The following is a 25,719-nucleotide window of genomic DNA, read 5'->3' on the forward strand; positions in this document are numbered from 1 at the left end:
CCCAGGCTGCCTTTTCTTCCAGTGATCCTTTCACCTAGACAGGTCAGTGGCCTCCAACTCTGGCCCCTGGCCAGGCCCCTGTGCTGTGGCCAGAGGCTCTGGAAGGAGCTTTAGGACCTCCTGAGTTCAGTTCCTCATTTCAGAGGAAGCCCTGCCAAGAAAGGAGAATACCCAAGGTGGGTCTGGATACAGTGATGTGGTCTGGAGCTCTTAGGCTGGGTGGCGGCCCTGGGGTAGCAGGAATGTTCTGCCGGGCCATGAGGACTTGAGTTCTTGCCCTTGCCTCATCACTCATTCCCTGAGCCATTTGGACCAGATGTACCTGCAAGGAGTAAACAGAGGCCATGGCTCCCTGTCACCACATGGTATTTCTTGCTCCCTTCCCAGGCCACCAAACTCTGGTCCAGATGTCTGCTGGACCCAGATCATCCAGGAGATTCAGACCCCCATATCTGCAGCCCCTCCTGCTTTCAAAAAGACTTCCCTCTCCCAACATCCACTAATAGCTCGATGAAACCCAGGAAGCAGGGCAGGGACAAATATTTACCACAAGTTACCAAGCCAAGCAGCACACAAACCTGCATCCATCCTGAGTGGTAGGTACCATCCCCATCCCACTTTCAGGATGAGGAAACCAATGTGTAGAGCCTAAGGGGTTTGCCCAAGGTCCAGCAGGTCCTAATGGCAGAGTCAGGGTGGGCTCCCTGGGCGTTCCAGCCCCTGTTCTCTCCATCACATCCCTCAGCCTGGCTAGGCTTCTTCAGTGGACCCGCTGACCACGAGAGAAAGCCCAGGCACCCTAGCCTGATATATGAGGCATTCAAGGCTCTGCACCAGCTTCCCAAAGCTACTTTTCTAGCCTCACCACCCGTCACTTGCCTGCACCTGCCTTGCATCTCCTCGGAATATAGGGTATTATCACCTCCAGAACTATGGCTCAACGCCTTCCTTTGCATTGGCTGTTCCCTTCTCTGGAATTCCTTTCCTACTCTTCTTCATACTTTCAAAGCCTATCCCCCTACCTCCTCTTACCCCCTGATCTTGTGCTCTATCACTGACCACACTCACTGGCGGTCCTAAGCTGTGGGTTGACTCTCATAGTGTGGCCTGCTTCCCTGGGTGATAGCCTCCCTGGGAAAAAATCAGATCCTGGGATTGGGTTTAAGCTTTCTGGCATCCTTATGGTGTCCTGCATCCTACATCCTGCTCCATTAATATTTCCTAAAATGAACTGAAAAGAGCTGAATGGAATTCTGGGGTGGTGGCGATGTGCAGGGGAACCCCCTCCCCCCAGCCTTCCACCACCACTAGGGGGCGCCAAAGTGCGCTCTGCTCTACAGGATGCTGGGTGCGCCAGGAGGGAGAAGGAACTGAGGCAGGGTCTCTAAGGAGAGACAGAGGGGCCAGCAAAGCAGCGGATCTCCATGGGGGTTGGTCTAAGTCTCTCTGCTTTTCCCCTCCCAGACAAGGCAGGGTGGTGGAAAAGAGCCCAGTTAGACACACTGGGAAACTGCAGTCCCAGCTCCACCCCTCAAGGCTCTGTGAGCTTAAGCAGGCCACTTCCTCTTTCTGGCCTCAGCACCCTACTGTGAAAGAGACACTGGATGGCATCCAAAGCCCCTTTGAGCTCTAGGCTCCCAAGCTGGCTGGGCAAATTCCCACTGCTCTGGGCCCCTAAATGAGACACAAAGGGTCAGTCCCCCTGTGGCAAATGAGGAAAGCAGAGCAAGCTTGCTGCTGGGTCCAAGCCAACTGCCCTTGGGGGAAGGAGGGTCCTCTCAAACTTCCTCACTCCTGCACTCTCCCTTGGCTTAAGTTGCTTCAAGCAAACAATTCACCCACACACCTGACGTCACCTGCAAAGCAAGGCCCGAGGGAGGCCTCTGAAGGCTGGAGGCAGGGATCACATTCCAGTAGGTGCCACACTGCCCAGCCCAGGGCCCGCAGAGCTGTCACCAGGAGGTGGAATGCCCCCGCCTGTCAGAACAAGCCCATCCAGCTCAGCCCACCAGGCAGGCAGTGGCGGGAGAGGCCAGCACACCCCGCCATGGCCCGGAGGAGCTGGCCAGAGGGTCTGTCATGCCACCAGGAGGCTGGTCCTCGAGGCGAGGCCCGTGTTGAGGCGTGATCCCCACACAGCAGGCACGGGAGCCCCTGCAGGGTGAAGGCAACGGGGGGCCTGGTAATGAAGGGCAAAAGGCTGTTAGGGGTGATGAAAATGTTCTGGTAATAGATGGTGGTGGTGGATGGTGGCAACATTGTGGATGCAATTAATGCCATTGAATTATGCACTTAAAAATGGTTAAAATAGCAACTTTCATGTTACATATATTTTACTACAACAAAATCTAAATAAATAAATAAATCAGTAGAAACTTAGGGCTAAAAAAAACAAAACAAAACGCAAGGGCTTGGAGTCAGGAAGTCCTGGGTTCAAATCCCAGCCCTGCCATTCACAATGTGTGACCTAGGCAAGGTCACTGGACTTCTTGGAGCCTCGGTTTCCCAGCTATAAAATGGGGACACCTACCATAGCCTAGGGTTATTCTGAGGATTTCATTCAGAAAGATGGTTCACATAAGAAGCAGTGCCCGGCATAATTTTGGAGAACGGCAGCTATGGTTATGCACTCTTTAGGATACTAGCATTGACAACAGTCATCTCTGGGGGCTTTGACTGAACCCCTGCTGAAGAACCTGCCCTTGGCTGTAGAACATGTCCTTTCACAGGCCTACCTCCTCACCATTCCATTTCCCCCTTCCAGATTCACAGCATCAGGGCTGCAGGAGATCATTTAGTCCCTTCATGTAGCAGAGCAGCTCAGAGAGGTCAAGAAACTGCCCAAGGTCCCTGAGCAAGGAGCACAGCCAGGACTTGCCCTAAGTCTGCTGACCCCAGCCCGGTGTTCTCCCCAGGTGTCCACATGGCCTGCTGGCCACTGGGTGACACTGTTTGGCTCAGCAGAGCTGGAGCCCAGCCAGGTCCGTGTGCTACGGGGACAGGGAAGCTGCTGATGAACCTATCCTGAAAATGTCAAGCACAGCCCCAGCTTATTCAGGCTGTGCTGGGCAACCTGAGAAAGCAAAGCTGCTCGCTGCCAGGCCTCTGTGGGCAGATTTCCAGGGTGTCGTGGCTCCTTCTCCCCCTGAGCCACTGTAGATGAGACCACAGGCAGCACCTCCCACAAACCTCCAGTATGGCCCACGCCCAACCTCTGCCTCCCTCTGACAGCCAAGGCTCTCCTGCCCTCCCCTCCCCTCTCCCCAGCTCACCCTCTGCTACTCTCCAGCTGACCTCCTCCTCACCCCCATCCAAGCTGCGGTTCACTCTGCGGCAGTGCCCTTCCGCTGACAAGCTCCTACTCTCCCACACTGTAATCACCTCCTCCCACTTCCCCACACTGCTAGTTGTTCCCACCCAAGGGCCTGCCCGGCATCCTGCACAAGCCTCTGGCAGAGAAACAACAGCGCTCTAATCACTGTCTTATTAGATTCCATGAGGGAGGGCAGGGGCCTTGCCTTTCACTTCCATCCCTAGCACCCAAAAAGGGTGGCTGGCATTGCAGTAGGTGCTCAGTAATTATTTCCTGGATAAATGAATGAATGATCAATACAGTCACATATGCATGACTTGTCCATCTTGCTTTTGGGGAATCGATATAAATAATGGCAAAGAGCACAGATCTTGGAGCTAGGCAGACCTGGGTTTGAATCCCAGTTCTGCAATTTACCAGCAGGTTGACACTGGGCAAGTTTCTTAATCTCTCTTAGCCTTAGGTTTCTCACCTTAAAATATGAATAATAATAAAACCTACCTCAAGAGGGTTACTGAGAGGATCCAATAACATAGAAAGTGGCCTAAAATACTGTAGCTGTTAGCATGATCTTCTCCGTGACTATTTCCTTGGTTATGTTCCTTCTTCCCAGAATGAGATTCCTTATTATCCACCTATTAAACTCCTCCCCATCCTTCCAGACCCCGTCAAAATCCTTTCTCCTCTGGGAAGCACCATCTGAATAGCCAGCTGGCCTCCTTCCAGCTCCTGGCTCTTCACGCTTGCAGCAATCTCCACTTGCAGCAGTCTCCCAACCTGCAGCCCCAATTGTCCCCCATGAGCTCTGTGTGTGCGAGTCTTGCCTCCACCCACTAGACTGTACATTCTCTGAGGGTACTGCCTGCTTCTCATGCTCCTCCTCAAAGCACCCATCCTGGGGGTTCATGTGTAGCAAAACCCAAATAGTACTTAATAGTTTATCAACTATTTATACTCATCTCATTTGATCCTCATTCTGTGAGGTAGGTACTGTCATCATCCCTATTTTACAGATGAAGAAACTGAGGCTTAAGGATTTTTTTTAAATGCTTGCCCACAGTTCTTTAGCTAGTAGGTAGTGGAGCTGAGATTCATGCTCAGGCTAACTCCAAATTCTGTGTGTTTTCCCTTTTCCCATGTTGCCTCCCTGCCTCTAGAGGACACAGGGTGCCCTCGGGGATATCACCCCTGCCTGCTGGGTTGGCATTTCCAAGATGGGTCTGCTGCCTCTTTAGCTTGCTGCCCCAGCTCTGTGCTAGTTCCAGAAAACCCACAGCTGTGGCTTAGGGAGGGCCTGAACTCAGTTGCACTTGGACTTGTTAAACCATAGTCTATGACCACTCACCCACTCCCTTAGCGGAAGAGGCCACTTTGGGACTCTGACCTCTCTCTGCCCTGCCAAATAAAGCATGAGAGAAAACCCACTACCTACTATGACTCTATGTTCTTGCAGGGTGGAGGTGGGGATATAAAAACTCACTTTCAAGGTCATTCCAGGACCACCCCTGGCTTTCGACCTGGGGCCGGTCAGCAATGCCGGCTTTTTGGTCTGTGCCCCACGACAACTAGCATTTGCAGGCACTTTCCCACATCACCCCATCAGATCCTCGCAGCTGCCATGCGGGGTCAGACGGCCAGTGCCCCATCTGGTGAGGACACTGGGCCAGGATCCAGGCATTCTGAGCCCCAAGGGGTACTTGGGGTGAACCCATCTGTGCTAGTTGGCCATTGGAATCCCCTGGGACTGTGTTAAAAATACCAAACTGACTAAATCCAATTCAGTAGCCATGGGGCTCCGGAATAGGTTTCCTAAAGCAAGTTCTCCAAGAAACTCACAATTAGCCGATGCCAGTAAAGGGTGTGAGTCCCACTTCTGCCCCATACTAGCTGTGTGGCTCTGTCAACAGACTCACCTCTCTGAGCTTTGGGCCCTCATCTGCAAAATGGAAATATTAATGCAGGACGCTGTTCCAAGGAGGCACAATGCAGCCCGAGGAGCCCTTCAGCAACTATAAAATGGGCATAACAATAGAAACTCCCTCATAGGGTTCTGGCACGAACAAAACAAGTAAATACATGCAAAGTACTTACATCAGAGCCTGCACATAGTAAGTGTTCAATAAATGCTGGTTGCTGTTATTATTATACCACTGCTGCTCCCACAACAGTCAGCCTGTGTATAGCATTATCCTGTTTACAAAATGTTTTCACCTACAGGGTCTCAGAGAGCCTGGGGTAGGCTAGAGGTGGTGCCTACTGGCTCATGCAAACTGATTGTTAAGTTATAGGGATTTGGGGAGGTAGCTGCTAAACACAGCCATTATTAAAAATTAAATTATATAAACTTATATTTAAATAAATTATATTAAAAACAATCAATGGAGCAGGTGTAGCTCAGTGGTTGAGTTCCTGCTTTGCAGGCACAAGGTCCCAGGTTCAATCCCTGGTGCCTCCTAAAACAACAACAATGAGAATATATTCTTAAAAACTCATCATTGTCCTTTTTTTACTGTATTTTACTACTATCTACACTCTTGAGGTTATTTATAGCTTTTGTATTTGTACTGGAGAAGTACAATGTAATAGTATAAAATATATAATGATGTGCTACATCTCTTCCCAACTCCTCAGTCAGTGACATTACATTGGGAGCTTGAAATATGACAACTATATTTACACCATGGAAATGAGTAAACACTGCAAATTACAGCTTGAATTATTGTTTTCCTGATTCTAGACTTAAGAAAGTGATGGAGGATTTGCTAATAATACAGATTTAACTTAAAAGTGTGTCATCTCTGTAGCTGTTATTTTGTGAATGGCATGGAAAATTGAGGAAATTCCTATATTTGAACACAATTGTTTGAGTCCACAAAGAAGTCCTTCATATCCTTGGTGAATGAATAAAGTTCCAACATTTTTTATTATTTCATTTTCATCTTACTGGTTAACATAAAAAAAAATCAACCAACATTCTTGTCGGATTTGCACTCATTTATCAACTGCATCCATAGGTTGACTACTGATAGAAGAGTTTGGCAAAAACCAAGGAAAGCATTCTGTGAGGATCAATTGGCTTCATGGAATTAACAAAAAAGAGTAGTAGATATTTTATTATTTGTAAATTGTGTTGTTATACAACTTTGTATTGGTAAAATTTCTAATAAACATATGTATATTTTTCCAGAGAACTGGCTATTACATATTTATCAGAATCTCAATAAAGGAGGTGTTACTGTCCATATTTTCCAGATGAGGAAAATGAGGGGCAGAGCACTTAAGTGACTTGTTCAAGACCACACAACTAATAAATGATGGAACCAAGTTTGAGTCCAGATCTTCTTAGTGCCAAGATTCCTGCTCCATCTAGCACCCCTCACTACCACCAGAATCAGGTCTTTCACTCCTAGCTGAGGTCAGCTGCAGAGGGTGGACTGATGGTGGGGCTCTGAATGGAACTTAAAGGGTAATTTTGAACACATGGTATTTTAGTGGAGGGCAAAGTGGGAGGGCTGTGGGCGGCTGAGAGTGGCAAGAGGCCTTGAGCACCTATTAGTGATAGGTAAGGAGAAAAGGAAGGGAAGCCGCTGCCTTCTTGTTCGTTTCCTCACCTGTAAAATGGGTGCCCTGGTATCTGCTCCAACCCATGTCGGCCTAGATTATGAGAATTAGCGTCCTGCACCCCGGGAATCAGCCCAGCCTGATGGTTGAGAAGCACCACCTTAATCCTCCTGTGGATGGTCCCGTGCCCATCTTCCTTTCTCAATTCCTCTGGAGGCAGGAGAGGAATGGGGAGTAATGTGGCCCAATACGGAGGCTAATTACAATTCACCACTGACCCTGGTAAGGAGCTTTGGAGTTGTGGCCCTTTCATAAACACTGACAGGCCCCTGGTCCCTCACTCCACTTCTGTGGGGCAGGAAACAGAGGCAATATCACCTCCACGTTCAAAGCCAGGAGCGGTCAGGGCGTGGCCTCCCCACCCTCATACGCCCGAGGTGGAGCTCGCACCCAGGCCCAGCCCTTTCTCCTCTCCTCGGTGGGTCCCACACCGCGTGGCTTCCTGCTGGGCCTCCCAAGAATCAGCTGGCTGATTTATTGTCTCCATTTCAAAGCATCTATAATTTGACTCCTTCAATAATGGCTCTCTTGACAGTTTAATTTTTGCCACTTTTTGTTTTCCTTCCCTCGCTCATTTAGGAGTTCAGTGTCCTCAATTCATTTCTTTTCCCAGGTTACCCTCGGATGACCTTGCAGGAGTTGATTAAGCAGCCAGCTCCAGACTCATGGTCTGATGCTTGGGGCTGAAATGAAGGAGCCCCATGGGACACACGCCGAGGCTGGCGCCCAAGCTAAACCTTGGGTGTAAGGAGCAGGAAACAGAGCCTACCCCTCAGAGCCCACTATAAAAGCTTCTGCAGGCCAATACAGTAGTTCACAGTACATATGGGCTGCTTTGGTTAGAATGTAAAGACAGCAAAGCAGGAGGGAAAATAGCAAAAGTAGTGTAATTATAAGTATCTTAAAACACATACATACACGCACACACACACACCACCTATACGTAGAAGGCTGGAAGAAAATATACCAAATGTTAATCGTGGTTGTTTTAGAGTAAAGGGGCTATGGGTGACTTCTTCGTATGTTTACGTTTTTTCTTTGAGGTTTTCGTTTTTTTTTAACTTTCTGTAATAACATTTAAAACCATCAACTTCATTTTTTAAAAAAAGTTTGTTGGATACCTCTGGTTCCTCCTTCTCCCACATTCTTGCTACAGCCTGCAATTGGCCTCCGCTCTCCCATCCGTCCTCCTGCCTGCCAGGAGAATTTTCTTTCTACATCAGAAATCAGACCATGTCTCTCCACCCATTAAAAGTCTTCCATAAATTACTGTTAATTTTCTTAAGTGTGATAATGGTACTGTGGGGGGGGCGGGTAGGAGATGTTCTCAATCTTGGCAGATGCAAACTGAAGTTTTTAGAGTAGGGTGTCATGATGGCTACAACTTACTTTCACCTTACACATTCACACACATTTTTATATAAACATCTTTTTTCTCTTTTAAAGAAAGAAAAAGGTGAAGTAAATGTGATCAAATGTTAATAAATGTGAACTCTAGGGGAAGGGTGTAATGGTATTCATATATTCTACTATTTTCTTTGACTGTTTTGAAATGTTTTCATAATAAAAAGTTTTGAGGGATAAAGCCTTCCATGGCTGTGACCCCCTACACAAACTCTTTGGTCCAGCCCTGAACCTTTACAGTCTCATCTTAACCTACTTTGTCAGTTAAATCTCTACCAAGTCTCACCTCCACTCCATGCCCCCAGGTTTTTGTGTTTTTTTTTTTTCAGGAAGTGCCAGAGATTGAACCCAGGACCTCATATGAGAAGCAGGTGCTCAACCACTTGAGCTGCATCTGCTCCTCAAATATACTTTAAAAAAAAATTTTTTTTAAATTTTTTAGGAGGTGTCAAGAAACCTAGGACCTCATACATGGAAAGCAGAAGTGTTCAGCCACTGAGCTACACCCGCTCCCTATACCCACCCAGGTTTTAGAACATAAAATGTCTCATGCCTCTAAGTTCTATTTTTCAAATACTTGCACATTCTATAGCAGTCAATGAAATACAAATTACTTTTTAAATTTAAAGGATAGCTTGTTAGGAGGAGAAATAAGCTGTAAAGGGTAAATTTATGGCACAGTACAGACCTTTGGATTAACTGTGTGTAAAAGGTATGATTCAGGGAAGAAATGTGGACTGTTAAAATCTGGTAAAATAAAATCTGGTGACACCCAGCTTTGCTTTGTGTTTCCTCCCTGGCTAAATTCAAATCCCAGCCCTGTCATGTAATACCTGTGTGATCTTTGGCAAGTTTCTTAACTTCTCTGAATCTCAACTGCCTGGTGTTAAGAGTGGCCTTACCTTATGCCTCAATGGGTGGTAGTGAGGTTCAAATGAGAGAACAGACGTGTAAGCACCCTGTGTTCTAGAAAGTACCATACACATTTTAAGTATTATCACTATCATTCTTATGAAAACTTGACAAGCAGACCCTGTCACACCACAAACATCCAGTCCAGAACAGCTCAAAGGATTACTTGGGGTTTAGAGGAATGTGAATTTTTGGAGTATCTTGCCCAGGAATTCACTTTTTTTAACACTATTCATACAAATCAAAAAGTACCCCCAGAGTTCTGGATTCCTGGCTCACATACAATTTCATTCAATTCTCATGATTTGTTCTTTCTGCTTAAAATACCAGTCAGCCCCAAGGACTACCTTCCATTTCTGATTCTCACGCTGGATCAGGTTAGGGTGGAGATGTTGAGGAGGGGGGATGAAGACACACCCATGTGCAGAGGGGAAACTCCCAGATCCAAAATAAACACAAAACCATGTAAAAACACCCTCTACAAGGCTTTTATTTGTGTTGGGATCACGTATCAGGGTGAGGTTACTGGGTGGCACTGAGCCCCATTTCCTGGTGATCCATCCCGGAAAAGGCTGTGTGAAGGCATGCCAGGCACTAACCAGTACTGAGGGGACAGCCAGCCCCAGGTCCTCTTCCGTCTGTGTAAACATGGGGCAACATCATCTAGCCTCATCACCCCATTACCCACATCAAGAGGCCTTTCTGTTGTACATTATCACATGCACCGGGATGGTCCCCACTCTGCTGAGGCAGAGGGCTCACCCCTTGGAAGTGGGCATTTTTTTGGCAGAAGTCATGGTTTGCTTCCATCTCAGGTGGCCTCTCCACCAATCCTCATTGCAGCGATCACCAGGAGATGGTGGTCCCAGAAGCAGGTACCATATGCTACTGATGTCTGCCTCTCTCCCCCTGGCATGCAGTGAGCCCTCATATTCATGAGCCCTCATATTTCATGTTCATTGACTTGAAATCTGCCTGCAACCTCTTTTGCATTTTCCAGGATAGATGTGAAAGGGCCTTGGGCATCCACACAAGCATTTGGTCTGCACTTGGGCAGTCGTTCATTCTATTCATTCACCAAGCAACGAATCACATGCCAGGCCCTGTGCTAGACATAGGCAGCAGGAAGGAATTCATAGTGATAAATGCTCTCTGCAGATAGAAGCAGAGAAGCAATTAGTACTTAGTTCTGCTTTGGGGAGGGGACAGGAATGAGAAAGTCTCCCCAGAGAAAAAGGCATTTCTGCTGGGCCTCAAAAGGACAAGCAAGAGATCCATGGGCAGACAAAAGGAAGGGCAGCATCCTGGACTGGGAACTGGCTTGAACCGTCATCTCATTGCCTGGGGCTAGTGTTTCCAAGTAGGGAGAGGATGACGGGGCCAGAATCAGGGTTAGGGCAGTTCGAGAAAGGTCTACATGCCATGCTGAGAATGGGTTATTTCTCCTATGGGTAACAAGGGTGGGTCTATCACAGGTTTTAAGGCAAGAGCACGACACGATCTGTTTCACCAACACCGTCTCTTTGGAAGGCAGCTATGCTCACCATGTACCACCAACGCTGCACCAGCACCATGTCTTTTACATTTGCGGTGCCTTTGTCCGCTCTCGGCCACAGGCCGGGACCATCTCGAGGGCTGAGATTGAGCCTCCCCACCCCAGCTCGATACCTGGACATAGGAGCGGCTAATCAAACAACGGCCTGAGGAGAGGTTGTCCATGTTCCACGCCAGAGAGCTGACTCTCCTCAGTCACCTGCCCCTTCAAGCTGGAAGGTGAATGGGGAAGGCGGGTCATGGGAAGAGGTGTGGAGACAACGTAGTGCCCCTGTTCGTGGGGCAACGTGGCTAGCCTGACTTGCTTGGTGAGGAGTTAAGAGAATGCAGGCAGGAGAAGAAAGCAGAGACTCTTCACGGAGAATAAAAATTAAGAATAAAGATATGGATTTTATTTGGTGGGAAACATGGAACCAAGAGACCACTTCTAAGCTACTGACTGGATATTCTGTGTGATCACCTCCCCAGCTGGCAGAAGGTTCCAAGCAGGGGCACGCACAGCCATATTCTGGCTTCAGGAAATGTCTGCCCCATCGTGAAATAATCCTCTGAGTTCCAGCTACTCACCACTTCCTGAAGTTGCCCAGCTGGGCCCGGGCCCAGGGACGCAGGGACCCAGGGGTGGGGGCTTCGGAGGGCTCACAGCCCACACAACTTCAAGGATGCGTGGCCCTGGCTGGGGGGTGGCAGTATCCTAAGTCTACACGCGTTCAGGGGAAACCCACCCTCTCTCCAGGTCGTGGAAAGTGTCCAGCCTCAGCCTAGGAGCCAGACACGAGAGCCCACCAGCAGCTCCACCTGGCAACCAGTCTCAGCAATCTGCTGGGCAACTTACAATTACACTAGCAGGGTTTGTTTTCCTAGCCTGCCAGCGCCCAAAACACTGTAACAAGAGTTGTGTTTTCCTTTCCTCTCTTCTGGGAAGGGAAAAAACCATAACAGCTACCATTACTGAGCACCTATTGGGTATTCAGCCCTCAGTGCTTCTTCACCCCAACCTTTACAACAGCCCTGCTGGGTAGGCATTATTATTTTCATTAAAGATGAAAAACGGAGGTTCAGTCATATCCTAGCACATGGTAGAATGAGGATCCAACCTCCACCTGGTTAACTCCAAGCGAGCACCCACCTCAGCACAATGAGCTGATACAGAAGCAAACCAGGCAGAATCAACCTGCAGCTCCTTCTACCTCTACCAGGCCTCCTGGAGGAAAGACGAAGGAGCCCATTGGGGCTGGGCTGGAGCCAGCAAAGGCACAGGAAAACATGCTAATTGTCCCTACAGTTACGAGACGCGGTGCAATGCAGGCTGACCGTTTCCTGCTTCATGTGTCACTCTCCGACGTCCAGGGGCCTCCCGGGCCACGCCCTCCTCCGGTGACCCTGACTCGTACCCCACTGCACCTGAGTAAAACTCTACCCGTCTTCTGTTGGAGGAATTCAAAACCCTGAGATAAGAAGGAGGGACCCCGCTGAGGAGACTCAGTGCAACACCCCACAGGCGGAGTAAGAGCTGGGGCTGGGACCTGCACACAGCAACAGCCCATGCCCTGGCACCGCCGCTGAGACACCTTGGCCGCCCATACACTCTGGGCCAGTCCCCAGAGCCAGAAACGTGGGTGTGTCATCCTGGACTCTGCAGTCTCCCGCGTCTCCCACCTCCAGTGAGGCGCTTCGCCCCTAGATCAGCTTCTGCTCCCTCCTCAGATTAGTCTAGTGCTCACCATGTCTCACCCCATTACGGCACTAGCCTCCCGGCGGGCCCCCATTCTATCCACCCCGCTAGCTGGGGAATGTTCTGAAACACACATGTGCTCACCTCACCGCCCTGCTCATCTGGCCGCCCATATCTCTCTGGGTAAAGTTCACCCTCCATGCTCTCGTGACTGCCTCCTGCCTTTCTCCCAGCCGTTCAGCACATGAAACCTTTGCCTGAACCTCCCTGAATGCATCATGCAAGTTCATGGCCACCTGCCCTGCTGGGCTCTCTCTTTAGAAGGCCCTTCCCCTTTGCTAACTCCTACCTGTCCTTGAGAACCTCTTCCAGGAAGCCCTCCCTAAGATCCTAGTCTGACATGCCCCCTCCTTAGAGCAACCCAGCCCCCTGTGTTTCTATTAAAACTCTTAAAGCTGTTGCTGTGTCTTCTCTGTCCCTGCCCAATGTTCCCTGGAAAAGATGGAGCCTCAGTTGAATCTGTAGCTGCAGCAACTACCCAGACATCCAGCACAGTGCTTGAAACACAACAGAAATTTCTGAGTTAAAAAAATGCATGGGTCTTCTCCACGGTACACAAGTTTCTCATAACACTGGATTAGAGGACCTTTATGTTTTGGGTGTCTGTAAAATCTCATCAGCCTATGCTCAGTTACAGGTTCATTTACTAAAGGAACTGACTCTTCTGTTTTGACCACATTCTTGCTTTATGAAGTCCTCTATGGTCACAGTGAACTTTCCCAGCCCTGTGTACCAGTTACCACAAATGAGCAGCAGCCCTTGGAAACAGTTTTATGGCCATAGTTTGGGGCAGGGTGAAGGAGGGCAATCAGCAGTCCCTGAGCTCTAAGATTTACAATCTCTGGTCAGGGGATGCTGGAGGGAGAGCCAGCCAACCTCAGCAGTCCCCCTCCAAACACGTCACTAAGGAGTTCAGTCTTATGATGCATGTTTGGCTTCTAGTTTCCTGTCATTATCTACTTATTTAAAAATTACACCCACCTGCTCCCTGAAAGAGCTAAGAGATAAGGTACCTGTGGCCTGATTAGCAAGCTTCTTGGAGGCAACCCCTGTGCACAGAAAGCCTGTAAGTGAAATGAGACTCGGGAGGTGGATACTTTCCAAGGTGTCAGGTCTTTCCCTGGAGCTCAGAGTCTTCAGGTGTAAGATGAGCAAGGAGGATGAGGTGGGCCCAGGCCCCTCCCACCAGTGATGTCTCGAGACACCAGGCCCCTTCTTCCTAAAGTCTGACTCTTTTCCCTCACCCCCCTCACTGACCTTGAGATCAAAGTGAGCAATTTTTTTGTCGTGAAGGTAGTTCACCCCGTCCAGGATCTGTTTAATGAAGCTGGTGGCCTCCTCCTCACTCAGCGACTCCTTCTGGGCCAGGAAGTCAAAGAGCTCTCCTCCAGACACTCTGCAAGACACCGGCAGGGAGGGTCCAGCGCGGTCAGCCCTGTGTGTCAGGAGGCCCCTGAACCCGACCCCTGGCCATCCTGTGTCAATCCCCCTCGCCCATCTCTGGGGCTTTCTCCAGCCAGCACCAGGGACTGCCTCTGTTTATATTTGCTGGGTTCTCCCCTTTGGCTCACAAGACCAGGAATCATCCTTAGGGGATCACACTCTCAGCCCAGGTCCCTAGCCACCCTGGGTGTGACCAACACCCGGTATGACTGAGGTGGCAGACGGCCGAAATAAGACTGAGCACCGGCAAACAGGAACACATGCTGGGCCGGGAGCCTGCAGACCTGGGTCTCCCTCTAGCCGCGCAGCTGACCTTGGGCAACTCACTTCCCCTCTCCAGGCCTCAGTTCCCTCGCCTGCAAAATAAGCGGACTGGGCAAAATGACCCCTAAAGCCCCTTACAGGGTTGAATTGTGTCCCCCCAAAAGATAGGTTCAAGTCCAAACCCCCAGCCTGTGACTGTGGCCTCAATTGGAAATAGGGTCTTTGCAGATGGAATCAGGTTAAGATGAGGTTACACTGGCTCAGGTGGGCCCTGATCCCATGACTCGTATCTTTATATGAGAAAGGAGAAGGATATTCAGACACAGAGACACAGAGGAGACATGCTAGGAAAACAGCCACGTGACGACGGAGGCAGAGACAGAAGGGAGGCAGGGACAAGCCAAAGAACGCCAAGCCACCACCACAAGCTGGGGAGAGGCAAGAAAGGATTCTTCCCGAAGGCTTTGGTGGGAGCGTGACCCTGCCACCACCCTGATTTGGGGCCCCTAGCCTCCCGACCTGAGAGATGCAATTTCTGTTGTTTTAAGGCATCAGTCTGTGATACTTCATTACAGCAGTCCTAGGAAACCAAGAGTGCTCCCTTTCTTTGATTTTTAGAAAAGATGGCCTCTGCCTAGGCTCAAGAGAAACTAGGCACGGTCCCTAATTAAAGCATAAGATCCCACTAATTGTATCAATCCCTTAAAAACGCTGGAGTACTACTTTTGTCCTCACGTTCCACACTCTTGTACCCTAGAGTTGATTAGTTGATGTGACAGGGAAGGAGACCCACAGTGTAAGAAGAATCCCCCGAGGGATTTAGGATGGACCCATAAAACACGAGATTTTTATTTGCTAAATTCAGCAACCCTCTGGGCTTGTTTGTCTGATGACAGATGCTGGTACACCCAGTCAGCACTGTGCTTTCTCTGGGCTGGGAAAGACCCAGGGTCATCCCAGGGAAAGATCTCAACAAGGGAATCTGGGCCAGAGGGTCCAGAACCTGGAAATTACTTAGAGAACTTGTTAAAATTCACAGACCTGATGAAATTAGATTCTCCAGTGGTAAGGTCTTGGAAACTGTATTTTTATAATCATAACAACATAATAATGGTTAATATTTAAGTTATTCAATATTGGTCATTTATTCTGTGCCAGAAACTGAGCTGTATGCTTTGTGCACATTATCTCATTCAATCATTGCAATATCCTATGAGGTAAGTAATATTATTTTCCCATTTTACCATTGATGATACGGAGGCTCAAAGAGTTTAAGCGATTTGCCCAAGGTCACACAGCTAGAAAGTGGTAATGTCAGGAAGCAAACCTGAACAACTCAACCACTATGTCATACTGAGTCTCCCCAGATGATTCTAACATGGCCAGAATGGCTCCCATTCCAGATCTGGGAATCATCTCCTGCAACCTAGCCCATCCTAAATAAAGAGCATCAAAACCTTTTTTTTAAAGATTTATTATTTATTTATTTATTATTTTAAAGATTTATTATTTATTTATTTACCCCTGCCCCGGCTGTCTGTTCTGTGTCCATTCACTGTGTGTTCTTCTGTGTCCACTTGTATTCGTATCAATGGCCCGGGAATCTGTGCTCTTTGTTGCATCATCCTGCTGCGTCAGCTCTCCGTGATGCCACTCCTGGGCAGGCTGCGCTTTTTTCGCAGGGGGCGGCTCTCCTTTCAGGGCACACTCCTTGCACATGGGGCTTCCCTACAAGGGGGTCACCCCTGCCTGGCAGGGCACTCCTTGTGCACATCAGCACTACACATGGGCCAGCTCCACACAGGTCAGGAGGCCCTGGGTTTGAACCCTGGGCCTCCCATGTGGTCTATCCATTGAGCCACATCCACTTCCCCACTGATTAATCTTAGCATCATGAAAAGTGGAACAGCCAGACATGATGGGGTACAGTAGGAAGTACACAGCAGCACATATGATGTGTTCTGACCTAAAAATTGAACCCAAATCCAACTAAGCCTCTAGCTCAGTGCTATCCCACAGAACTTTCTACAATGACAGAAATGGTCTAAAACAGCCACTCATCACATGTGGCTATTGAGCTCTTGAAATATGATTAGTGTGACTAAGGAACTGAATTCTGAATTTTATTTAATTTTAATTAATTTGAACTTAAAAACTGAAGTGTTTTAAAATATTTTCCATTAAATATAACTTTATTGTCTTGGTAGGACTGTATTTCACTTTATCTATTGCTTTGTATTTGAGTTGAGATGTACAGCAAATGTAAAATACACACTGGATTTTGAAGATGTAGTATGAAAAAAAGTAAATTATTTCATTAATAATTTTATATTCATATGTTGAATGATAATATTTGTAAGTATTGGGTTAAATAAAAATTATTAAAATTAACTGACCTGTTTATTTTTACTTCTTATTCAATGTAGCTACTAGAAAATTTCAAATTGCATATGTAGTCTCTTTCTGATAACAACAATATAAACAGATCTCCTCTAAAACTACTTGTTTGTAGGAATTACAGGGACAGAGGAACATGTTAAAGAACACAGTGAGGGAAGTGGACTTGGCCCAGTGGTTAGGGCATTCGCCTACCACATGGGAGGTTCGCGGTTCAAACCCCGGGCCTCCTTGACACGTGTGGAGCTGGCCCATGCGCAGTGGTGATGCGCGCAAGGAATACCGTGCCACGCAGGGGTGTCCCCCACATAAGGGAGTCCCACATGCAAGGAGTGCACCCTGTAAGGAGAGCCGCCCAGCGCGAAAGAAAGTTCAGCCTGCCCAGGAATGGCACTGCACACATGGAGAGCTGAAACAACAAGATGACACAACAAAAAGAAACACAGATTCCCGGTGCCGCTGAAGGATAGAAGCAGTCACAGAAGAACACACAGTGAATGGACACAGTGAGCGGACAACTGAGGGGGACGGAGAGGAAGAGAAATAAATAAATTAAAAAAAAAAAAAAAAGAACACAGTGAGGAAGGAATCATCCAAATCCAGATGGTGAGACAATTGACAGGACAAATAACCCAGTTCCTCCAATAAATCATTGGCATTAAAAAAAAAAAAAAAAAGAAGAAGAAGTGAAAGGGGAACTGTTACAGAATAAGAGAGTTGTAAGGGACAAAATAACCAAATACAGTGTGTGAAGCTTATTTGGTTCCTAATTCAAATAAAACAACTACAGAAAGATAACAAGTCCATCGGGGAAATATGACTATGGACTGGATAGCAGGCAGCTCTGGTGGACCCAAGGCCTGACTGGTTAATTCTGTCATTAGGTGTAATAAATGCACAGTGGTCACATTTTTTAAAACTTGCCACCAGTTAGAGATGCATACTAAATTATCTACAAGTGAAATGACACTATGTCCAGGACATGTTTTAAAATCCCAGCAAACAAAAATAGTCAGGGTTGGGGTGGGTTGGGGTGGGGGAATCAGAGTTTTATATAAAACAGGGTAGGCAAAAGGTTGATAACTTGAAGCTAGGTGAGGGCACATGGAGGCTCATTATATTACTCTCTTTACTTTTGTATATGCTTGAAACTCTCATTAATAAAAAGTCAAAAGTGACTGCATAGAGAGATTGAGAGGTAAAGAATTTTGTTTGTTTTTTGTTTGCAATTATTATTATTGAAATATTGTAAATGCTCTAATGACTGAAGTGATGAATGCACAGCTATGTGGTTATAATAAATACCACTGCTTGTACACTTTGGATGAATTGCATGCTTTATTAATAGGTATCAATAAAATTTATCTGTTAATTTTTATTTAATTTTTAAAAAAACTAACTCTGCACTTCCCTCAGTTAATCTCCTGGCATCCAGGCTCCCAGGTCTCAGTCCAGCGCTGTCTCCATGTACTAATGTGTGATCTGGGGCAGGTAGTCTTAATCTCTCTAAGCCTGTAAAACGGGGGTAACAAGAGTGTCTGCATCACAGAGCAACTGAGCCCTTGGCACAGTGCCTGGCACACAGAAAGTGCCCCAGCAGTAGGGGCTCCCACCCCTGGCATTATTGTCTGTTTGCTCCTGTGGTTAGCACGGGCCTGTGGGGCTGGGAAGGTGTTGGGGGCGCAGTAGGACCTAAGTAAGGCCTTCAAGGATGAAGCAAGGGGGTGGGGACAGACAGGACAGCAGCGGAACAGCACAAGCAAAGGCATGAGATGGGACAAGCAGGGGGAGAGTGTGGTGTTAGGCCTTGGAGGTGAGACCTGCGTGGGAACACTGGCTCTGCCACTCACTAGCAAGTCACTCTTGGCCTGTCTTTTCTTCATCTGTTAAGTGGGGTTAAAAACGTTTCCCTTATGGGAAGCGGACGTGGCTCAACTGATAGAGTGTCTGCCTACTATATGGAAGGTCCAGGGTTCAAACCCAGGGCCTCCTGACTCATGTGATGAGCTGGCCCATGCACAGAGCTGCCATGTGCAAGGAGTGCCGTGCCACACAGGGATGTCCCCCGTGTAGGGGTGCCCCATGTGCAAGGAGTGCACCCCGGAAGGAGAGCCTTTTAAAAAGCACAGCCTGCTCAGGAGTGGCACTACACACACATGGAGAACTGACGCAGCAGGATGACAGAACAAAAAAGAAACAGTTTCCCAGTGCCACCTGATAATATAAATAAAAAATAAAAACATTTCTCTTAAACAGATGGATGAGTGTCAAAAAGTATATGGTTCTGCCGTGACGGAACTTTCTCAAGGGCAGGGCCTGTGAATTAGATATTCTTTTTTATTTCCAGGGTCTGGCACATGATAAGTGCTGAGTATATATTTGGAAAAAGAGAGAAGGGGAAAGGACAAAGATGAATGGCTGAAGAGAGAGAGCTGTCCGCTACAGCTGCAGTGCCCCCTACTCAGAATGAGTTGGGTGGGCCTGAAGTGGCAGCCTTGGTGTGGGCTGAGGCTGCTGTGCTATTTTCCCTGGGGTGCCCTTGCAGCTGCTAAAGAAGCAACCTGAGTTTGCCCCACAGGCCCAGGTCAAAGCACGGGTCCCAATCCTTCCCTAACTTAAGACTCAACCTTGGCCTTGGGGTGGGGCATGTAGGCCGGCCAGGGCTCAACTTTTCTTCTGGTAAAACATAAATGAGAAAGAGTCTCATCGCCATGGGATATGGGGATGAGGAACCTTGAAGAAATGTTAGGCAAATGCTATGAAATCCTCGATAAAGCCCTTGAAATACATATCATGCACCATATCGTGGTCAGAGGAGGCAGCATGGCTTGATGAAGAGTTTCTTTAGAGTGTGCCACACTTGCAACATGCTATCCTAACATTTTCTCACTTGAGCCTAACATTTACCCTTATAGGCATATTGGAACTACTGTCCCCATTTTTCAGAGGAGGAGACTGAGGCCCCAAGAGAGTGAGTGACTTGTTCAAGATAAGAGGCAGAATTGGTGTTTAGCCCCAGATCTCGGCCCAGTCCATCACGTGTTCTTCTCCCTGTGCTCTCTCCACATTACAAAGCCTGAGTTGCTGGTGCAAAAAAAATAAAGCCTCAAAGTCACCCAAGCACTGGGAGGCCCTCAGCTGCACCCATGCCCTCATCACACGGGGTGGTCAGGATCTGACTGTCTCTCCCCCCAGACTAGATCATCTTTGCTTCCACCTAGTGCAAGAAAGAAGTTCGGTGAATAAAAGGACAAACGAGAGAACTTTCTAAGAAAAACATTTAAAATCTCAACATGACATAGTATATTCTTATTGTATAGAGAGTAAAGCCTTGATATTTGCACTTGATCTAGCTGTCTGGAGTCCTTTGTAAAATTTCAAATCCATAGTGCTCCTATGAAATACACAGAACCTAGCCCTATACTTGTTTGTTTTTTGTGAGTTTTTTTGGTGTTATTTTCTTATTTTAATTGAAATAGAAGCAGGGTGGTGGTCGTAATAATAGCTAAAGAGTGTTGCAGTCTGAATTTGATAGCATATAGATAGATGATAGATAAAGATATGCAGATGCACAGATAGTTATAGACACATAGATACATACATGTAGGTGAGCCCTTGCTTTTTATACTCCCAGTTCCTGCCAGGTCCTGTGAGGCTGTAAGCAGAGGTAGATCTCTCAACCTCTCTAAGATAATAATCCTACCACCTCTACCTTAAATGAAATGCTGAATAAATATAAGTGATTATTATTATAATGTGGATGTCTCCTGTCAACCAAAGCCACAGGACGTGATGGCCTGGGATGGATGAGGACTTTGGGTGGCAGGAATCAGCCTTTCTGTTGGAAGGTGTGGTCCAGGCAGGAGACCCGGAGGAGGCACTGTTTCCTGGGGATGGAGAAGGAAACAGCCACTTTGGCCCTGAGAAACTCCCGCAGAGACTCGGAAAGATGGGGTGGAGGGGCACTCACATCAATGCCCAGTTGCCTATTTCCAGAGCCCAGCCAAGGAGCCTGGCTTTTGTTTGGGCTTTTCAGTCCAAAGACCTCTGTGCCCTGGAATCATTCCTAGTCTCCTTTCAAATTTCTTTCCTCTCACATCCCAAACCTCCTTAGCTTAAAGATAAAAACAAAGAACACTTAATTGCCTGGCTTCCCCTCTTCTCCCAGGATCCTCAGGGTCAGTCCCCTTCCTGCTAATCTAAACTTTGCCTCCTTCATCCCTGTGGCTTGGTGCTGCCTGCTGGAATCAGCTTTGCAGAACTCTTCTGGAAATAGATAGTCAACCAACCTGTGCGTGCCACAGTGGGGGTAGGGTGCTGCCGGGTTTGCTGACGTCCGGGAAGCTGGGCTCAATTCGGGGAACTGGGAAGCATCGTTGCCACCCTGGAGCTCTCTGCCAGGCCATTCTCTGGTATGCAACCGCCAGGGTATTGCTTTCCACTGGCTTGGAGGAGGCCCCACAACGTCCTGGGAGGGGAGGCCTGCTCAATCCTCCCAGGGTAGACAGAACAAAGCGGGTTTAAAGGCTGCCTGGGAAGCAGCTTTATTTTTTTCAGGGCTCTACATGGGGCATGAGTTAATTTGTTGAGATTTTGAAAACACTCTTTCCCTCATACAGACATCAACTAGTATGGGGAACCCTCTTCTCATCAGCCATGACCAGAAGTAGATGCTGCTAAGGTGGTCACAGGAGGGGTAATAATGGCTGGAAGGAACTTAAATCAGGGCTGGGCAGGTCCTCCCAGTACTGGCCACTTTAACAGAAAGTAGGAGCAAGCCCCTGCATCAGACAACATCAGCTGAGATGGGCACAGGATCAGGGTAGACGCATTCATAAGACCTGTCATTTTCAACCGAGCAGGTGGACACTAATACCCAGATTCAGCTATGAGGAAAACTGATGAACCTATTAGGGCACAGTGGGAACAAGGAGGCCAAAGGCTCAGCCCAAAAGGAGTCACCAAGTCCGTGATGGTTAGGCTAATGCGTCATCTCGGCCAGGTAATTGTGCCCATTTGTTTTGGTCAAGCAAAGCACTGGGCTAGTTATAATACAAGGACATTTATGGACTTTAGTCATCAGTGAGTTTACTGCATAGATGGCTCATTACATCTACGATCAACCAGGGAGATGGCTGTCAGCAACTCAGCAACGAGTGACTTTTTATCCAATCAGTTGAATGCCTTAAAAAGGAAAGTGATTCAGAGAGAATTTCCCAGCTGGTCTTTGGACAGCCAACATCTCCCGGAAACTCAAGGACCTTCGTTGGACTTTAAACGGAGCCTCTGGTTTGCAGCCTGCCTGTGGAACCTGGACTTGGACATCCCCATGGTCATGTGAGAGAATCTTACAAATCTCATACTATTGACAGATATCTCCTGTTGATCCTGTTTCCCTAGAGAACCCTGACTAACACAAAGTCCATGCACAAAAGTCCATGAACTTCTCTCCTGTGAGATCCTCCCTTTGAAACCTTGGTCACGGATGGGTTAGGCACCATCTATCAAGCTTGGCAGTGCTTTTCTAGCTCATAACTCCCTAGCACTCCACAGACAGGCATCCTGAGAGCAATGAGACAACTTGGAAGTAAAGGAGGGGATGGAGAACCAAGAACAGACAGACCTCAACAAGCACAGCAGCCCACGCAGGTCACAAGAGCACCCGTGGGATAACTGGTGCTATGATGGTGAGTCTCAGCTCACAAGAAGGGGGCTCTCTTGGGAGAAACAGGACTATCTCAAGAGCAGGCGCACTGCTCCTGAAGTTCTACAAACAAGGAGAAGTAGGCAATCTCCCCAGCAATTAAAGAAATACCCAATAAATTACAAAATGTTTTATAACTATAAAGGTCAATAAATGGAAAATGTTCTAAAACAAGCAACTCAGGGCTTGTAGGGCTGCAGGCAAATAGAAACACTTCTATGTCACGGGTGGTACTGGTTAGCCAACACCAGCTAGTATCCCTACTTAGATGTCTTTTGAAAGTAAAGCAATCAAGAGCTCTAAAAATGTCAACCTTTGACCGAGTTGTTCCACTCCTGAGGATTTCATAAAGAATTCATTCCAAAAAAATGGTAAAATTCTGGGAAGAAAGCTGTTTTATAGCAGGAAAATTTGTAATTGTAAAAAACTGGAAAATAAAAACCAAATGTCCACAAACAAAAATATACCGGTATGCAATTCAGTGAAACATGATACAGGGAGTAAAAAGAGAGAGAAAGCTATTGATGAAATTATGTTAATAAGGAAAAAGTAGAGCAGGAAACTATATAAGTATGAAGATTGCATACAAATAGATAAAGATTGGGAGGGACCACAGAAAAACATAAATAGCCGTGTTTGGGTTGTAGGATTTTGTATTTAATTTCTTTTCAGTTGCTGTTAAGTTTTAAAATAATAGACTTTTAAATAAGTGGCCTGACCTTCCCAATGAAGGTGGGCTTATCTCTCTGCTGGGAATCAGCATGCCAACCGCTGGCCCTCAGACTTGGGGCATGCCACACCTGGGAAACCCCACCAGGCTTCTCTCTGATCCAGCTGGCTGAGAGGTCTTGGTAGAAACATGGAGGATCCTGGGAGTTAGAGAAGGGGACTGTACTGGTGATTCTAGGCATTTAAACATTGAGATGAGTAATTAAGGAATCAAATGCAAAATTATGCAAATGCCTATCTGCTACCTAAGTCTATATCCTGGCAACAGCAGAGCATTGTTCTCATTTAAAATGATCCCAGATGTCAGGTGGTCCACCCCACCTTTAGGCAGGTAAGGGGAGCTGCCTGGTCTACAGATGTGATCTGAAGCTTCAAGGGGGTGAAGTGAAGTGTCCAAGGTCACAAAGTCAGGGAGTACTGAGGCAAAGCCACCACTCCTCTGTTCACTGGTGCACATGCATGTGCTTAGGTGGCCCAGAATATATTCCCAACATGGGGTCTTGCTGCTTGACTCGACACAGCCACTGTGACTTGTGCCACAGAATCGGGCCCTGTTGTCTGCCAGAGCTCCACCTCCATTCCTGGGAGAGGCCTCCAGGAGGTGGGCCAGGGGGGCCAAGCAGCCCCTGGAGTCTTGGTGTCATCTATTTGAATCCCACCAAAGGCTGTCAAATCTTCTCCTGCTGGCCCAGCACAAGGCCATCTCGCCTCATGCATCTGCACAGGCTGTGTGGATGCAAGTCCTGGCTCTGCCACCTCCAGGCCATACACCCTTGTAAGTGGCTTGGCCTCTCAGTGTGCACATCTGTAAAATGGGGATAAGAGTCTGCATGTGGCAGGATATTGCGAGGATTCCGTAAGGTAGAGGAAGCAGTGCACCTAGCACAGGGAATCCTCGGCCACCTCTCCGCGCTGGTGGGCACTTCCCTTGCCACCAAGTAAGAGCTAGTATTATAGTAATAAAGGTGCCAGAAGCACTGATGCAGAGTTTTCTCAGGAAAGGGCAGGAGAAGGGCTCTATGGAGTCCAGAGTATGTTTTCTCTTCCCTTTTCCATGGTAGCTGCCCGCGCCCCCTTCCCATGTTTACCTCTCCCCACCGTCTCCCCTCAACTGCCCCTCTCTCAACCTCTCACACTTCAGGAAATGACCCCAGCACCAGGCATGTCTTCCTTTTGACTCCCAGGGTCCAATAAAAGCCAGACCAAGACTTGCCCCTCCTTTGGCCCACCTTTGGAGGAGGAATGGGGGAAACCGAGGCAGAGGGAGACTGCCCACACTGCTGTCATCTCCGGGCTGAGCTCTGGCCTGGCTGCTGCCCCTCTGAGGCAGAGGGCTGGAACTTCCCTGTCCTGCCTGCCCCAGCTCTCCCTCCCACTCCCGGGCACCCCACTCACAGCTCGAGGATGAGCACCACGTCGGTGCGGTTCTCGTAGACGTCGTGCAGCGCGATGACGTTGGGGTGCAGCACCTGCCGCAGGATGCTCACCTCCCGCTCAATCTCCTCTCGGCTCACGCCCCGCCGGCTGGCCGGGCTCTGCCGCTTCTTGATGAACTTGGCGGCGAACTCGAGCCCTGTGCTCTTTTCCCGGCACTTCTTCACAATAGCAAACTGGCCGCTGTGGGGACACAGACCCACACAATTAGGGGGGTACTGTGGCCAGCAGGGGAATGACCCAGCCGGCAGCCATCAGGCCACGCTAATTCAGTCATGCTTCCGGAGCAGAAGAATGTGCCACTGGCCAGCATCCCCATGCAGGGAGGCGGGCGAGGTGCTGGGCTTCCCTTCTGTTCATACTGATCCTTTACCTTCCACTAGGAATGAGTTTTAGTAACATCACCCCCAGTGTACAGATGTGAACACTGAGACCCTGAGCATTAACTGATTTGATCAGGACACAGCTGCATTGCTCTAAGGCCTCAGCTAGAACCCAAGTTTAATATCCAACAGATGAACTCATAGAATATCCATATGCTTACAGTGTATAAAGAGAGGATTAAAAAAAAAAAGATTGCATGACCAAAATACCACACATTGCATTCATCGCAATTTATAATTGTGAGGGGGGCAAAACACCTCTGTATTCTCATATTCACACCTCTGCTCCCACCCCTCTTCCCCCAAAATAAAATCTCAATTACCTGACCTGAGCCAAGTAGCTAAACAATAGGACTGATGTGATGGCGGTGATCCTAATGTGAAGACGTGGCCAGCAGCTATGCCAGTTGGGGAATTCTGGTTTGCAGGCTGGAAGTGGGTAACCTTACAACAGTGGTTGTTCATCAAGGGGGAGGGCTGACGGTGACCACGGCGTGGTGAGGAGAAGTCAGGTGACAGGCCTAAGGTCATCACAGAGTTAATGGCAAGGCCAGTTGCCCAGACCACAAAGCCTCTAAGATAGTTATAGGAGTCGAGTCTGGCCCCCAGGGCTGGGCCTGGAAATTCTTCAGGTCTGGGTCCAAGTTAGCAACCAGGAAATGGCATCCACGTCTGAGTGCAGTCAGCCCTGAGCCACCTTCCCTGAGTGCCCTGGGGACAGTCCACCCCACAGGGAAGGGCAGTGGGCAACCTTCTGCTTCAGCATCTCAGTTCAGCCATCAGCAGGAGCCTGAGTGCCTGGGGACTGCCCCGTGCCCATCCCTCC

At 48.2% G+C, this 25,719-nt stretch overlaps 1 protein-coding gene across 4 annotated transcripts in view; it reads right to left on the minus strand.

Moving 5' to 3' along the window:
• The window catches only part of DAPK2 (death associated protein kinase 2), a 143,012-nt gene that overhangs the window by 41,677 nt on the left and 75,616 nt on the right, over positions 1-25,719 (minus strand). For 3 of the 4 annotated variants that reach the window (XM_058294324.1, XM_023591194.3, XM_058294323.2), the window contains exons 3-4: positions 24,472-24,693; positions 13,797-13,935 (exon numbers count right to left, since the gene is read on the minus strand). In XM_058294324.1, the coding sequence (XP_058150307.1) occupies positions 13,797-13,935; positions 24,472-24,693 (361 nt within the window). The remainder of the gene's footprint in view (positions 1-13,796; positions 13,936-24,471; positions 24,694-25,719) is intronic. The other variant, XM_071214237.1, reaches the window with a different exon arrangement.

This window comes from Dasypus novemcinctus, chromosome 3 (genome assembly GCF_030445035.2).
Source record: "Dasypus novemcinctus isolate mDasNov1 chromosome 3, mDasNov1.1.hap2, whole genome shotgun sequence".
NCBI classification, from domain to species: Eukaryota; Metazoa; Chordata; class Mammalia; order Cingulata; family Dasypodidae; genus Dasypus; species Dasypus novemcinctus.